The following is a 16195-nucleotide window of genomic DNA, read 5'->3' on the forward strand; positions in this document are numbered from 1 at the left end:
GGCCCAGGTGAAGGTGGGGACGGCATTCTCCTCTTCCTCCCAAAGTGAGCAAGCTTTCCCGCTTGAGCAGAAGTGGAGCTGGGAGGGTGGGGGGTTGTAAGGCTGGGATGGGATGCACCTGGGAGCTGAATTTCACTCCCTACTAGGTGTCTCTCCGACTCCCATGCAAAGAGATGATACAGGGCTCAGCTGGAATGGGGTCTCTCCTGTGAATCCTTTAATGGCAATATTAGTGTACATAAATATTAGTGTACATGTATTTATGAATTGTAGTCCTAAAGCTAAATGCAGTGTGACATACCAGCACCTCCAGTGTAGGCCAGGCATGCCTACAACCAGGTGCCTGGCACCAGGAGGCATACCAATGAAACAGAGTAAGGTGCTTTGGGCTCCAGGGGCAAACAGTGGAGAGAATTATGCATCCAGATCCCTTCTGAGGATAGGCTCATCACTGGGAAAGAAATTGCAGACCTCAAATGGTGGAGAGGAGTCTGACATAGACGTTTTCAGGGGCAGGCCTTCTGAGTAGGGCAGTGGCTGGGGGTATGGCTATGGAGATGCGGTGCAAACTGTGTAACAGGCTTATAATGTTTTAACTGTCAAAGTGTGCTTTAATCTGCCAAGTGAACCACAGGGGCCACTTGGCAGAATGTTGGAAGTAAAGTTGTGTGTATATATGTTACACGCATGCACACACACACACACACACACACACACACATTTTTGCACTTAAAAAAACTGGGGAGGGAGAGCCACCTTTTGTACAACAGCCTCATGGTGTAGCACTCCTCCAGGAAAAGGGAATCCTAGGTTCTTGGCCATGTTTCACCTGATGGAGATTAAACCTACCCCAGCCTACCTCCCCATCCAGCCCTCCTGCTGATGCTTGCTGCGTGCCCTACATTAGACATGCGCCGTATGGTGCGTGGCTGCCGGGCCCAGGCTCTCCTGGATCTGCTTCTGTCACCTAGGTGCCTGAGTGCTGCACAGGGGGGGGCCAAGGTTGCCCATCTGGATCTTGCCCTTAATAGTGTAACGGTTCAGTGGCATAAAGACCAGTGAGAACGGATGGGAACCGCCTGCCTCGGTCCACAAGTGGTGCAGAGGGAACACACATTGCATCAGAGCTTAGCTCCGCTCTTGAGATGTCCGCAGCAGGCTGCCTTCCCTCTGTCTGGGGAGGCTGGATTTGCCCTCTCTGTTGAGAAGACATCCTTGGGCTGTCAGGCAGGGAGGGCGAATAGACGTGGCTTGAATGTGAAGGAGTGGTCTTGTTTATCAAAGTCATAGGGGTAAAGACTGATGCCTATGGACATTTCCTAGCAGCTAGGGGGCTTGTCCTGTGGAGGGATCTGGCTCTCTGAACAGTGAGAGTCCCTTGGCTATTACTGTGCTGCAGAATGAAGACTTCTGCTAAGAAATATGGTGGAGCCACTTCCACTGTTTCCCAAGAGAGTGGTTTTCTGCCCAGCAAATGACAGTTGGGAGCAAGCAAGCCAGGATAATCCCCATTACTGCCTTCTATAGTAATGGCCTCTAAAGTAGCAGTACTGTGAGCTTTGGCATGTGGCTAGCTCCTGGGCCAGCTGAATACATGGCTGTGGTGGCCTTACGGTGATGGTAGGCTACTTGCAGTTGCCATGACAGTGTGTTTGACGGGCTCCACGGCTAGATGGGGTGAGCCTGCCACAATGGATTTGATGCTAGTTTAGCAAGGATCAGGAATTGAACTGACCAATTCAGAAGCTCAGGCTGCAGCCTTCATGCAGAAGGTCCAGTTCCCCCAGCTGTGCACGTGGCCAAATCCATAGTTTTGGTGCATCAGGTGGGGGTCTGCATTGAACCATGGATAGCAAAGACACAGTCTGGTGATGCTCTGCTTGGGAAAGCACCTGCGCTCTTTATTGGGTGTTGATTACGTGGAATATTTGCCTGAATACAGACTTTGCTGCGAGAGAACCATGTATTTAAGGGTACCTCTATTTGTGCATGCCCCAGCCCCTTTCTCTGCAGGTAACTACTGGGCAGCTACAGAGCTGGATTTATGGAGCAGGTATTTAGGGGCTCTGTTAGAGTTGCGTGTTATTTGTATTCCATGTGCTCCACTCAAGGTATGGGGTCCCAGTGCTCTGGGCACTGTACAGAGAGATTGTAAGAGGTAGTCCCTGCCCCAAGAGGTGAAACTGTCTGAGGGCTTCATCCATGACCCAGGTTTGGGATGAGGCCCTGCATGGAGGAGATAAAGAGCTGGAGCAAGAAGGGATCCCCAAGCTCTCCTGAGTTCCAGCCCAGTGCTGCAATGCCTAAACCATCCTATATATTCTCTCTCAACTGCAAGGGCTGAGTGATGTATATCATACGTAGCTCAGGGCTGTTGGGAATGGGAGAAGAGACTGTGTGCTCTGTGTAAACAGCAACCTTTTTGAAGCATGTAGGCCTGATGATCATTAGTGGTGTAAATCAGGAAATCCATGGAGCTAGTCCATCTTCCACCACCTGACAATCTGGCCCATGGTTGGCAGGCCTGACGTGCACCCAATCTCCCTGAAAGTGGCAGAGTGGAGCTCCATGTTTGTGGTTTCTCAGGGTACACCTAGGCAAAGTGAGCTGGCTCTCAAATCAGAAGTGGCAAATCTGGGTCAGCTTGGTGCTCATCAGCTAATGAAATGGGGCTAATTAGCCCAGGTGGGGTACCCCACCCGTGTAGCCCCACTGGAGCCAGGACCTGAGCTGATATCTCTGCACAGCACTGCACTGTGGTGTGTAGGCATCCCAGCTCAGAGCTAGCAGGGGTGTCACTGCACAGCCCCATGTAGACATGTTCTCAGTGACCCCCCCCCTTAAGGTTTCGGGAACAAGAGGACCTGGTTCCCCTGGAAGCTGGGCTCCTGCAGCTACCACTGCCTTACACAGGAGCAGCAAGAGCAGCAGTATGCAGCTCTTCCAGCTGCCGGCTGGGCAGACTGCCTTCGGGAGAGTCACGCTGCTCTTTATAGCTCACATATCACAATAAAAATCCAGCGACCAGAACTTCATTAACAAACCCCTGGAGGAGGGTCCAGCTCACTGTCCATAGCTGGGCTGGCACACTGGGACCAACAGGCATCAAGAGCAGTAAAAGTTTAATTGCTGGCCATAAAGCTGGCAGCTGTGACCTGCAGGGTGTGCCCCGGGTCAGACATTGTTCTCATTATAACCAGGTTAATGAATGACTTTGAACAAGCTCTTCTAGATTTATACCAGAGTGTCATAGTGTAGAGAGGTCCCAGCTAGCAGATCAATGAACTCGCAGTCTATCCTGTAAAGCAGGGGAAGAGAAGACTGAGTAGGGATTTGATAACAGCTTTCAAATACCTCAGGAAACAGGAGTCCAGCACCTCTGCTATAATCCCCATAGATATGCACCTAGGTGAATCTGGCTTGGGGCCCAGGCTGGGCACAGCCCTCCACCCAGCTAAGGTGCCATGGACTTTGCCTGCAGGCATGGGGCCAACAGGGCTAAGAGATGGAAACCCTCCCCCACTGGGCCGAGTCTCCTCGCTCTTACCCAGGATAAGCTCTTTAAAGGGCTTCGTTATAGCCTTGGCTGCAAGGTGGTTCAAGGTATTAGGGACTAGTCCCTTCAGTGATGCAAACTGTAGGAAAGTGGGGTTGGAAGGGACCTCAGGAGGTCATCTAGTTCAGCCTCCTGCTCAGGGTAGGATCATTAACCATCCCAGCCACGTGTCTGTCTAACCTGCTCTTGAAAATGTCCAGGGATGGCGATTCCACAGCTTCTCTAGGCAGCCTGGTCCAATGCTTCATCACCTCATTGTCAGAAAGTGCTTCCTAATCTCCAGCCTAAATTTCTTCTGTTGCCATTTGAGACCATTGCTCCTAGTCCTGTCCCCTGCAGTGCCAGAGAAAGTCTATTTCCATCTTCTTTATCACCACCTTTCAGGTATTTGAACTGTTATCATATCTCTACTCAGTCATCTCTTCTCCTGACTAAACAACCCTAGTTCTTTCAGCCTTTCCTCATAAGTCACGTTTCCTGGGTCTCTAATCATTGTTGTTATTCTTCACTGGACTCTTTCCAATCTGTCTACGTCTTTCTGTGCAGTTAGCTCGTCGGACTGAACATGCAGGGCTGCGAGTGACCCAGGAATAGAGTGCCTTGCCGCCAAGGCTCTGTGGGGCTGAACATAAGATCTGCCATTTACTGGGTCAGACCATAGGTCCATCTTGTGCAGTCTCCTGTGTGCAGTGGCAGTGGTGGAGAGCAGATGCTGAAAGGGAGAGTGAACAGGATAAATGAACTGAGGTAGCACGATCAGTAAGGGAGCCCCAAACTCACACCCAAGATCCCCATGTACGATTCTAGTCATGGACTGAGTGCAGGAGCAAATCTGCCAGGTAAGAGCAAGCTCAGGTTTCTAGTACCTGCTTGCAAACATACAGCCCTCACTGCACACAGCAGGCCTGGGATGACCACTGCTGAGACATACAGGAGTTGTGCTGAATAGGGATGGGTGTGGACTTGAACACAGACCTTTTCCCTGAACACAGGGGGAGATTCCTTGCTCCCCAGAGAAGCTGGGGTCAAAAAAACCCGCTTAGGCTTATTAACCTAATGACCTCTTGCCTCATTCCTGAACCTCTGCCGCTGGCCAGGAGATATAGCTCTGAAACTGGATGGAGGGTCACCTCCACATTTGGCATCTGTTGGCATTGAGTTCACTGGAAGCTTGCCAGCTTGTACCAGGTCCTTACAGCATACGTTGCCCTGGAGTTGCTGTGTGGTTACTGTGGCAGTCCAGAGATCTCAGCTGGGGGTCACTATGTATTAAAAATCACTAATAACAATATTCTCTTTCCTTTCATGCACAGATCTCCCAAACTTGTCTGTGCTCTGATGCAGCAGGGTCTGTTCTCCTGAATGTGTTCTGTAGGATCCATGTGTCCCATTGATACTCCTGTGCTGTTTGGTCTAGGGAAGAGCATTTGGTATGAATCCCATGTGCCCAACAGTCTATTTTCTCTGCAACCTTGGTACAACCCCCATTCAAAGCAAGGGGAGTCTTTGCATTGTCTTCAGTGGTTGATGGGTCAGGCTCTCCTCAGTCTGTTGTGCCCATCCTTCTGTGCTGTCTGCCTGCAGCCCAGCTGCATCTTTTTCCACCTCTCCTATGATTTGCATTGGCAATAGTGTTACATATTCACTTGAGTTGCTGACCTTGGCTGAAATTCATCATCGTGCAGTGGTCCAGCACAAGACCTACATAAGAACATAAGAACTGCCATTTCCTGGGTCACACCATAGGTCCATTTTGCCCATCACACAGGGAAGAGAGTAGGTCTGACCAGGTTTTTTCCACTGTTTCTCGCTCACTTAAAGCCTTCAGCATTTAAGGTCTAGAAAGACCTGGACATTATTTAAGCCCCTGTTTAAAAAGGCTTAAACCCATGGCTGACCTGCAGCATTGTGGCATATTTCACTCTTCAACTGCAAGGCTAAATCCAGCAGTAATGGAAAGAGGCATATCCATGTGGACTTCGGTGCAGCTGTTTACAACAGGACTAAGTTTGACCCAACACAGCCAGCTTGTATCAGTCAATGCATCGTCCTTGTATCCATGTCTCTCATCATTTTCTGCCCATGCAGGTAATCCACAGTCCCCCATACGCAGGTTCTTTCTCCGTGTAGTTCTCCATTGTGGAACATACACCCTCTGGCCCTTTGCTCTAGGGTATCGACATGGTCATCAGAATCATTGTCCAAGTGCACATCGAAGAGGAACTTGGCCTCATCGCATTAGCTGAACTTGGTGGCTGTGTTGCCATTCTGGTTCCAGTTCACAGGCAAAGTTGAATTCACTGGAAAATATTGAGACGCTGGTGGCAGGACATTGTGATGTGTTTGCACAGAGCCTTGGGGTGGGTTATTTAGATATGCAGGGGCTGCAGGAACTTTCCAGATGCCTTTGCCCACCTGCTGCCATGCAGCTTACAGAGACAGCAAGTGGGTATAACGGACCTGGTGGGGGAATTTGGGTTGGCAAGAAAAATGTGAATAAGTTTATTCATCCTTCAGCATGAGGCTCTTCTGTGTTACAGCTGTGGGAGGAATCCTGCTCTTTCTGGAAAGAATGAGGTGGAATCCAGGGCTGGCTAGAGCCCAACACAGCAAGCTGAGTTGCAAATGGGGCCACCTTCTCTGCACATAGGAGTCTTATGCTGATGTATAGTGAAATCCCTAAATGGGCCATCACCAGCAGGGATTGGACCCCTAAATTACTGTGAGTGAGGCAGTAACATTTGAGTTACTGCCTCACTCAAAACCCATTGAGATCAGTGGGTTTCTTTCCATTGACCTTGACAATCCTTGGATCAGACACTTGTTAGTCATACACAGCTCCAACCCTCTCTTTATATCACTTTTTTCACTCGGGGGTGTGGACAGGTCTCTGATGGCGCAGTATCATGGAACCTTAGTAGCAGACACTGATGGGAAATATTAAATTTCCCATCGTCTGGTTAAAGGCCTACAGAAAAAACCCTATGTGGACCTATTGGGAGACCTGAACCTCTTCAGCCTCCACAAAAGGAAGCTGAGGGTTGATCTTGTGGTTGCCTACAAACTCATCCAGGGGGTGGGGGGCAGCAAGAAATAGGGGATACAGTGTTTACCAGGGAGCCTGTCGGGGTAACTAGAAATAATGGCCACAAACTGGAAGAGAGCAAATTCAGATTTGACATCAGGAAAAAATTCTTTACAGTGAGGGTTGCCAAAATATGGAATGGGCTTCCAAGGGAGGTGGTGCTGTCCCCTTCCTTGGAGGTATTTAAAAGGAGATTAGACAGACACCTGGCTGGGGTCATCTGACCCCGGCATTCATTCCTGCCCAGGGCAGGGGGTCGGACTCAATGATCTAATAGATTCCTTCTGACCCTAACATCTATGAAACTATTACTGTAGTTGCTGTCACTACTATGCAATACTTGGGAAGGAAGCCTGTGATAGATTGCACAATCCTTGGAGGAATCATCATGGATCTGAGACTTTTTTTTGCCATAAGAATGACACAACGTGAACAATTTCTCCTGGCCAAACATACCCCAATAACCCACCCAAACCAGCCCAGAAAAAAAATCAGCCTAAAAGTCTCTAAATCTATAACACTTAAAAACAAAAAAACCCCAGAAGCAGATGCTGTCCCCAAAATAAGCCTTTTTACCCCAGAAAGGAAGAAGTTCCAGAGACTCAGTGAAGACCACTGGGGAGTTGGCTATTGATTTTCCATGACAAGTGCTCAATTACAGTAATATAACAATAAGTGACAGGATGGATGAAGATACAGATGGAAGGAGAACAGAAAGTGCTCTGTTAATATGATGCAAAGTGGCAGGGTGGATGGACAGATAGATGAAGGCAAAGCACTGGATTTGATGTGCCCAGAAAACAGAGAGTAAGCAGCAGTTCTTTGTTCTCAGCCTTCAGCAGATGAAGATGCAGGGAGCTGGTTTTTAGATCTCTGTGGCTCACCTGTGATGAGCTCTTGTTGTGTGGCAGATTGGTGTGTAATGAAGCAGGCCGAGGGTGTGCCTGATCTGAAATCCAAGTATGAGGAGCTGGGTCTGCTGCTGGCTAGAGTGGGTCTGGATGTGGCATCAGGTACTTTCACGGAAAGCTAAAGCCCTGTCTAGGGTGCCTGGTGGTTTTAAAAGGTTCACCTGCACTTAGCACTTCCTAGCTTTCACATGCTTGTGTGAAATCTTATGTTTCCTCTGCCTACCTCTCTCTCTCTGTCTCTCTCTTTCTCATAAACACACACACCCACACCCACAGGCAGCTGCCAAAAATATCAGTGCCACTGCCCATGTGCTTGAAATTGGTCCCCAAGAGAACCACTGAATTAGCTCTTGCTCAGGCCTTCCACTGTGGTCAAAGGCCCTCAGTAGTGGCTTTATTGTTTAGCTATTACTAAACAAGTAGCATTTTAATTGCTCCCTCTTTTAGCACATCTGTCAGCTTCTGTGATGTCCATGGCTAGCCAAGGATCAAAGGTGGCAGTTCCAGCACCCTTGGACTCTTGGAAGGACCATGCAATGGAAAGACCCTGGGCTTTGGTGTCTCCTTTCCTCATCCCTCATAGAGTTTGTCTTGTGTCTTTCCAGATAGCAGTGACAGCGACTTTGAACTGGAAGCTGTCCGGCATCAGCCAGAAGGGCTAGATCAGCTGCAGGCACTGACCAAGTTCACCAAGAAGGAGCTACAATCACTCTACAGAGGCTTCAAAAATGTGAGTGTCTGTAGGGTTCTTTCACCAGCTCCACCTCCCCTCTGAGAGTAGCTGAGCCCCAGGGGAGTAGGCACCACATAGTACAGAGAGGAGAGTGGGTTATGGGCAAAGGTTCCCACTTAGCTTGATGAGCCACAGGGCACTAGCTGGGTTTGGATGGACACAGCATCAGAGCTGTAGGAGGGCTGCATCCCAGGGGAGAGATTCCTCCAGGTGAGAGGTGCTTGCAAGAGGAGTGGGAGGAGGGTAGAGGTGCCTTGGGGTATTGGTGGAGGTTTCACCAGCAGAGAGGTCTTTGCCAAGTGTTTGTCACACCTTGCCGCATCTTGTCATGCATCCACAGATGCATCTCAAGCAGGTCCAAGGAGGTGACCCTCCCCCTCTATGCGACACTGGTCAGGCCACAGTTGGAGTACCGTGTCTAGTTCTGGGCATCACACTTCAGGAGGGATGTGGACAACATTGAGAGGGTCCAGAGGAGGGCCACCCGCATGATCGGGGGCAGCAGGGCAGGCCCTACAAGGAGAGGCTATGGGACCGGAACCTGTTCATCCTCCACAAGAGAAGGCTGAGGGGGGATCTAGTGGCCATTTACAAACTAGTCAGGGGGGACCAGCAGACATTGGGGGAGTCCCTGTTCCCCTGAGCACTCCCAGGAGGGACAAGAAATAATGGTCACAAGCTGGCAGAGGGGAGATTCAGACTAGACCTTAGGAGGCGCTACTTCACTGTCAGGGCGGCTAGGACCTGGAACCAACTTCCAAGAGAAGTGGTGCTGGCTCCTACCCTGGGGGGCTTTAAGAGAAGGCTAGACGAACACCTTGCCAGGGTCGTTTGACCCCAGTGCTCTTTCCTGCCACGGCAGGGGGTCAGACTTAATGATCTGCTCAGGTCCCTTCCGACCCTACAAACTATGAAACTATGAAGTGGTGGGACGCTCTGGTGTGTAAGAGCCTCTGTGCAAGCCCCTGCACTGAGTTCCTTATAGGTTAGAGCCACAGGGTGAGAGGCTGTGTCACACTTGTCCCCACTGCCTGATAGACAAGGGGTAGGAGCACAGTTCTCGGGCTTGTAGGGGGTTAATCTCTCTATGACTTCTCCCCATAGGAGTGCCCCAGTGGCCTGGTGAACGAGGAAACCTTCAAGCTGATCTACGCTCAGTTCTTCCCTCAGGGAGGTGAGTCTGACACATGCCCCTCTGGTGTTTTTGCAGAGCGGGGGAAGGAAAGGGTTGATATAGCAAAGGCAAAGGTTTCTTTCCACCTTGATCCCGGGGATGATGGAGCATTGGAGATATCTGTTTTCAGGGGTGGACAGGAGAAGACCCTTGTCTGCTAAGTTCCCTTGAGTCTCTGGCTGGAGCTGGTCTCCAGGCTTCTGGACTGGAAATATGCAAGCAAAAGAGAGTGGACTGCTGCCCCTTGCCGGGCATGAGCTGAGACTAAGGAGCTCAGGTGGTGACAACTGCCTTCTTTATTTCTGCTGTGTGTCTGGATGCCCCAGTGGGGGCTCCTTGTCCTCGATGCTGCACAGACATATATGCAAAGGTGGTCCCTGCCCCAAACACTTTTACTTTGCAAACTGTTTCTCACTTGGAGCTAAGTTTCCTCAAAACCTGCCTCAGTCAGTGCTGGGCTGTGACAAGGAAATCTCTCTGCCTCCCTCACTGTGCTGGGAGGTTACCTTCAGCTCTTGGAGTTACCCTTCAAAGGCCCCTTCAAGCAGCCAGGATAAAGATGGCCAGGATTTGGGGTATTAGCCTTGGACTAAACAGACCCTGGGTAAAACCCTGCTGTGTTACAGATTCCCTGTGTGACCCTGGTCAAATCACTTAGTCGAGCTGTGCCTAGTTTCCCATCTCACATAGCCTTGCACAGAGGTGTGAGAGGATAAACGCATTCTTGCCCATGAGGTGATAGGCCATAGGCAGTGATGGGGAGAGAGGGTGCTGGCCTCAAGGTGTTGTTTCTCTTCTCCCAGATGCCACCATGTACGCCCACTTCCTGTTCAATGCCTTTGACATGGACCAGACTGGAGCCATCCGCTTTGAGGTAAGATGCTGAGTCCTCATCTGGCTCCCAGTACTGGTACAAAGCTCCATGAGAGCCAGGTGTTTCAAGGCACCTCAGAAAACCCCTGCGAGGCCTCTGAGCATCCTGCCACACTGGAAAACCTCTGGCCCTCAGGAAAGACCCTCAGTCCCATAGTCAGTCTTGCCTTTCAGTCAGATCCAGGTGTCTAAGTGCCTGATTCCAGGTGGACCTGGACAGGTTAGAGAAACGGGCAGAGAACAATAGGATGCAGTTCAACAAGGACAAGTGCAAGGTGCCGCACCTAGGGAGAGGGAATCATCAGCACTCCTATAGGCTGGGGGATGACCTTCTCAGCAGCACAGCGGTGGAAAGAGATCTCGGAGTCGTTGACTCCAAGATGAACATGAGTTGTCAGTGTGATGAAGTAATTAGCAGAGCTAACCGCGCTTTGTCATGCATTAGTAGGTGCATCATGAACAGGTCCGGGGAGGTGATGCTCCCCCTCTATGTGGCATTGGTCAGGCCGCAGCTGGAGTACTGCATCCAGTTCTGGGCATTGCAGTTCAAAAAGGATGTGGACAACCTTGAGAGGGTCCAGAGGAAGGCCACTCGTATGGTTAGAGGCCTGCAAGGAAGACCTTATGAGGAAAGGCTGAGGGACATGGACCTTTTCAGCCTCCTTGAGAAGACTGAGGGGGAATCTTGTGGCAGTATACAAATTCACCAAGGGTGGGGAGCAGGGAATTGGAGATGGTCTGGTTACCAGAGCACCCCTTGGAATAACAAGAAACAATGGCCACAAGGTGATGGAGAGCAGATTTCAGTTGGACTTCAGAAAGAACTTCCTCACAGTGAGGGTTGCCAGAATCTGAAATGGGCTTCCAAGGGAAGTGGTGCTCTCCCCTGCCTTGGGGGTCTTCAAGAAGAGACTGGACAAGCACCTGGCTGGGGTCATCTGACCCCAGCACATTTTCCTGCCACTGGCAGGGGGTCAGACTCGATGATCTCTTGAGGTCCCTTCTGACTAGCATCTGTGAATCTATGAATCTCTGAGGCTGGAGGTGCATATGCTCTTGCGTCAGGCTAAAATCTGGATTGACGTCTACTGATATGCATTGAAACAGATGGATTGACAAGACCCAGTGCTGCTGGACACATCAAGTGACAGGGGCAGTTGGCTGACTTTTCCCTTAATTTCTGCTCTGTCTGGAATCACATCAGGGGTCTCCTCCCTGCCAGGGCAGGCCAGCCGAGCTAGAAACCCTGTCTGGGTGTCTCTTCCTATCCCTTACCAATCCCTGGGGTATGGTCTGTGGGAGGGGAGGCCTCAGAGCTCTCTGCAGAGAAGGGCAGGTTTGTTAATGCTGGTCTCCTATCTAGCCTCCCACTCTAGATCATTTTAAGCAGCCTCCCCACAGCCTCCACCTTGCTGTGTGCAGCTGCAAGTGGATACGGATGTCCCACTTCTGTTCCTGCTGTGCCATGAATTGGGAGTGACTTGATGGAGATAATAATGGCCTAAGAGACTGCAGCATGAGGTCCTTTCTGTAGCAGCAGTTCCTGTACACTGTGAAACAGTGGCCACATTCCACCCCAGAGGTGGATGCCTTTCACAGCTGTGTGGAGTGACTCATGCATATTTAACATCCCAGCCCTGCCAAAATGGGCCACAGGCCCTTTAATGATTACAAGTGGTCAGGACCTCAGCATTACATCTTGGCCAAATAGGGCACCACCAGTAGCACCGAGTCTCATAGTGCTGCTGAGACGACGGTTCAGAACTGGAACCTTTACTGGGTCACCAACATTGTTTCCTGCAACCTCTTGTCTACTTTTCTTAATATTGCACTCGGGCTTAGCTGAGGTATCACTTGCTAGCAGAGGTGTCTATGTGAGAAGAGGGTGCATTAAGAAGGCCAAACTCACAGAAATAGCAAGATAATATATCTGATGGTGATGAGTTTATGCAAAAGGCTCAAAGCATTTAGGGCCTCATGCCTATTGATTGAAATGAGAGGCAGGTGCATCAATACAAGCAGATGAGTTCCCATATCTCCAGTTTATGACCCATTGCAGTAGCCATTAAAAACTGGCAGAAATTGAAAGATCAAAAAGGCAACAGGTTGATTTTCCTGATTTTTTTTAGCTCACCACAGGTTTTAAAGAGGATTGGGTGGGGGGTGCACAGGCATGCATTTGTGTATGTATATACACAGGTATGTCTCTATATATGTATATGTGCATACAGGCATGTATACTCAGGTGCATATATGTATGTGAACATATGTACACCTATATGTATGCATATACATCCCTGTACAGTGTACAAGTAGTTAGTAAAATATACAGTGATTTGGAATCAGTATAAATAAAGACAATCTATACAAGTGAAATCACTCTAATATTTCTGCATAAGTAGACAGACAGAAGGATAGATTTTTAAGTCATTCTTATATTTAAAATGGCTGCAAAAGGCTCTCTTTCAGCTAGCCCTGGACCCGCCTCTTATTCCACAACTGCTATTAATGATTTTTATCATGTTAGTTTTAATCAGACTCAAACACATGCAGCAGCTCAGAACTGAGGAGGCTTTTTGCATTATTTTTACTGAGAAGCACTGGGGCTCGGGTGGAGAGTGAGGCAACTAAAAATAGATGCAGGAGAGAATAGAAACTAGATCAATAGGAAAAATACCCTGAGAGTCTCGGGATCAATACAATTTCCGCCTTACCCTTTGAAGGGTCAAGATCCTCCTCTTTTGCAGAGCATTTCCCAGACTAGACACAAACGAGGGGGGGGTAGCTTTACCAGGCCATGCATTTGCCATCCAACATGCGCTGGGTCACTTTACCCATCTCTTCCCACAGTGTTCTCTGTGTTGCAGGATTTTGTCATTGGCCTTTCCATCCTGCTGCGTGGGACAGTGCACGAAAAGCTAAACTGGGCGTTTAACCTGTACGACATTAACAAAGACGGCTACATTACCAAGGAGGTGCGACAACTGCACTGATGAGATGTGGCTGCATTGAAGGCAGTGGCCTAGGGGTGTGTGGGAAGTCTGTGTGGGTCTAACTGGTCCCTGGGGAAACAAAGGAGGGCCCAGGAATGTGTGTGGTACCTGTGCCTAGGTAACCTGAAGCAGGAAGAGGGTTCCAAAAACCATGGGAGCTGGAGCATGTTTCTCATTCAGGGGCTAGCGCCCAAGGAGCATCTGAATCAGGTTCTGAAAGAGGATCTAAAAGCATTGAGTGCAGCTGGTTCAGAGGCAAGCAGAGCAAAGTAAGGGTCAGTCTCTGTCATCAGAGCCTGAGGGAATAGCAGTGAGCTGAAAATCAGATGTGGAAACTCAGAGGCAGGACCCTGATGGGTGGATGCAGGGTCATACAGAAGAGGGGATGATAGGGGTAAGGGACCCCTGGGAGTGGAGTGTGGGGCTTGGATTTACTTCTCCATGCAGTAGAGAGCACTGACACACTCTAGGAGTGGTTTAAGCCACTGGGCGTTTGTACACACCACATTTTTTGCCATTACTTGCGCTGCAGCTGCATGACTGATTCCAAACCCAAGCCCTAGAGTCTAGACTTAAGCACCTACAGCCACACTGGGCACCAGATGAAGGAGGCTGGAAGCCAGTTTCTCCTCAAATTCCTGCCTTCGTTTGCCCTTGATGGTGAGGAGAATATTCCTGATTGGCTTTGGTGCTGCTGATGGATGCATCAGGAACATATTGGAAGTGAAACATATGCCTACCCTAGCATTGTCTCTATTGATAACTTGGTCTTTGAGGATGTCCAAAGCAAGGTTTGCACCATGCATTGAGCCATGCTAAGAGGTATCAGCTGGGTGCAGATGTCAGTGCTGCACAGCTCTCCCTGCCTGGGAAGCTTGGTAGCTGTAGTTCAGTGAGACAGGTCTCAGATTTGGAGATGGGATGTGACAGCAAGTTAATCCTCCATCCTAAATGTCCATCTTTCTCTGCCAGGAGATGCTGGCAATAATGAAGTCCATTTATGACATGATGGGCCGCTACACACACCCGATCCTGAGGGAAGATGCTCCGATAGAGCACGTGGAGAAGTTCTTCCAGGTAACCCAGCTCGCAGTCACGTGGGAGCAGGAGCTGGGAAATCTCCTCACTAACAAGGGTAGCAGGAACAGCTGAGAGAACCATGGATTCTGTGTTAATGAATTAATGAGAAGGCAGGCAGAAGGCATCCTCAAAAACCTTGCCTCCAGGGCTCCTGATATAGATCTTAGGTTGGAACAAACTGGGGACAATGCCACTGAAATCAGTGGAATGACCCCCGGGTAGAAACAGTGTGAACACAGAATCAAGGCCCCCGCTCACACCAGTGGCAGCAGCAGATTCCCATATGGTTGCTTGCAGGGAAAACAGATGGCAGGGCTGACTCGCTACACTTGTGGCTGGAAAAGAACAAGGACATAGGCAGCTGCAGAGGCAGGAGGAGCTCCATTAGAGACATCTGATTCCGGTTCACTGCGACTGTGTTGCTAGCTAGAGTCCTGGAGACACAGGCCCCAGGCAGGTGACCAGAAGCCTGGGCAGGCTTGGAAAGCAACTAGGCACTGGGACCAGGAGTGGCTTAGGTTTGGGGAAGGAAAGAAAGGAACATCCCATGAAGGCTCCTGTCCAAATTGCAGGCCAAGAGCTTCCATGATCAGTTGTAGGCATGGGCCTGCCACCATGGCAGGAAAGTGGGTTTATTGAGGCTACAAAGATGGTGGTGGATGGAAAAGTGCATCAGATCTCAGTACGTGCTTTGTGTTTCAGAAAATGGACAGGAATAGAGACGGCGTGGTGACAATCGAGGAATTCCTGGAGACTTGTCAAAAGGTGAGCAGGTCTCTGCTATGATTTCTTCCCCAGCCCCCTGGGTCCCGCAGCTGCTCCCTCTTCCTCCTCTTCTTCCTAACTCATCCCTGGCCACTCTTTTGGACTTAGGGGCTCCTAACTTCCCCAGAGTCCAACTTACTGACTTGCTCAGTGCCTGCTTCATTGCTGATCCCTATTTATCTGACCCCCTAAATGCCACAGTTAAATGATTGCTAATTCTGTGCAGTTCCAGCCTCACTCACTGCTCCACCTCATGCTCTGGTTCATAGATTTTTAAGGGCATAAGTGGTTCTCTCTTCCTGCATGATGCAGGCCCTGGAATTCTACCCAGTGGAGGAGCTTAGGGTATAAGCAGGGAAGCAGACAGAAGACGACAGGAGACCAGGCAGTCCCATCTAGGGCCAGCAGATTTTAGCTCACAGAGTGTGCAGATGATCAAGAGATGACACATGGATAGCATTACATGCACCATTAAGTGAGTGATAACACCTGGCTGCTCTCACCAGTACATCTCAGGTGCTCTATAAACTCTCAGATGAGTTGTTATTACAGTGTCATGTTGGGGGTCCAATTATACATTAAACAGATACAGTCCCCACACCAAAGAAGTTAAAGACAAAAGGTAGGAAAAGAAACCGAGGCAGAGACAGGAGAGATGTCCTAATGAAGGTCGTGCAGTAGATGGATGGTAGAGCTGGGAGTAATGCTCACATCTCTTGATTTCCAGGCCCTGCCCCATTCATTCAGCCACGGTTTTCCTTTGGTTATTGCTTTGGCTTTTCTGTCTCGTTCCTGTCCAGGATGAGAACATCATGAGCTCCATGCAGCTGTTTGAGAATGTGATCTAGAACATTGGGAAATCCCTCTCATCTCTGCTGGCACGCCCGGGTCTGGCCTGCACACAGACAGGCGCATCTGTCTCTCTCTCTGAAGCACACACAGATCTTTCTGAGAAGAAAAATAAACTTTTTTTTATATTTAAAAAGAAAACAAACATAAAAAGAAGTGATAATGTTTGCATCCGA

At 49.6% G+C, this 16195-nt stretch overlaps 1 protein-coding gene across 2 annotated transcripts in view; it reads left to right on the forward strand.

The window, feature by feature from the left end:
* Nucleotides 1–16118, forward strand: part of KCNIP3 (potassium voltage-gated channel interacting protein 3) — an 18440-nt gene extending 2322 nt beyond the window's left edge. Inside the window, exons 2-8 of one of the 2 annotated variants that reach the window (XM_006031152.3) lie at nucleotides 8158–8282; nucleotides 9390–9459; nucleotides 10263–10333; nucleotides 13200–13307; nucleotides 14298–14402; nucleotides 15108–15170; nucleotides 15971–16118. In XM_006031152.3, the coding sequence (XP_006031214.1) occupies nucleotides 8158–8282; nucleotides 9390–9459; nucleotides 10263–10333; nucleotides 13200–13307; nucleotides 14298–14402; nucleotides 15108–15170; nucleotides 15971–16018 (590 nt within the window). In that variant the 3' untranslated portion in view covers nucleotides 16019–16118. The remainder of the gene's footprint in view (nucleotides 1–8157; nucleotides 8283–9389; nucleotides 9460–10262; nucleotides 10334–13199; nucleotides 13308–14297; nucleotides 14403–15107; nucleotides 15171–15970) is intronic. The other variant, XM_025212832.1, reaches the window with a different exon arrangement.
* Nucleotides 16119–16195: the final 77 nt, after the last annotated feature.

The sequence above is a fragment of the Alligator sinensis genome, unplaced genomic scaffold, assembly GCF_000455745.1.
Source record: "Alligator sinensis unplaced genomic scaffold, ASM45574v1 scaffold453_1, whole genome shotgun sequence".
Taxonomy (NCBI): domain Eukaryota; kingdom Metazoa; phylum Chordata; order Crocodylia; family Alligatoridae; genus Alligator; species Alligator sinensis.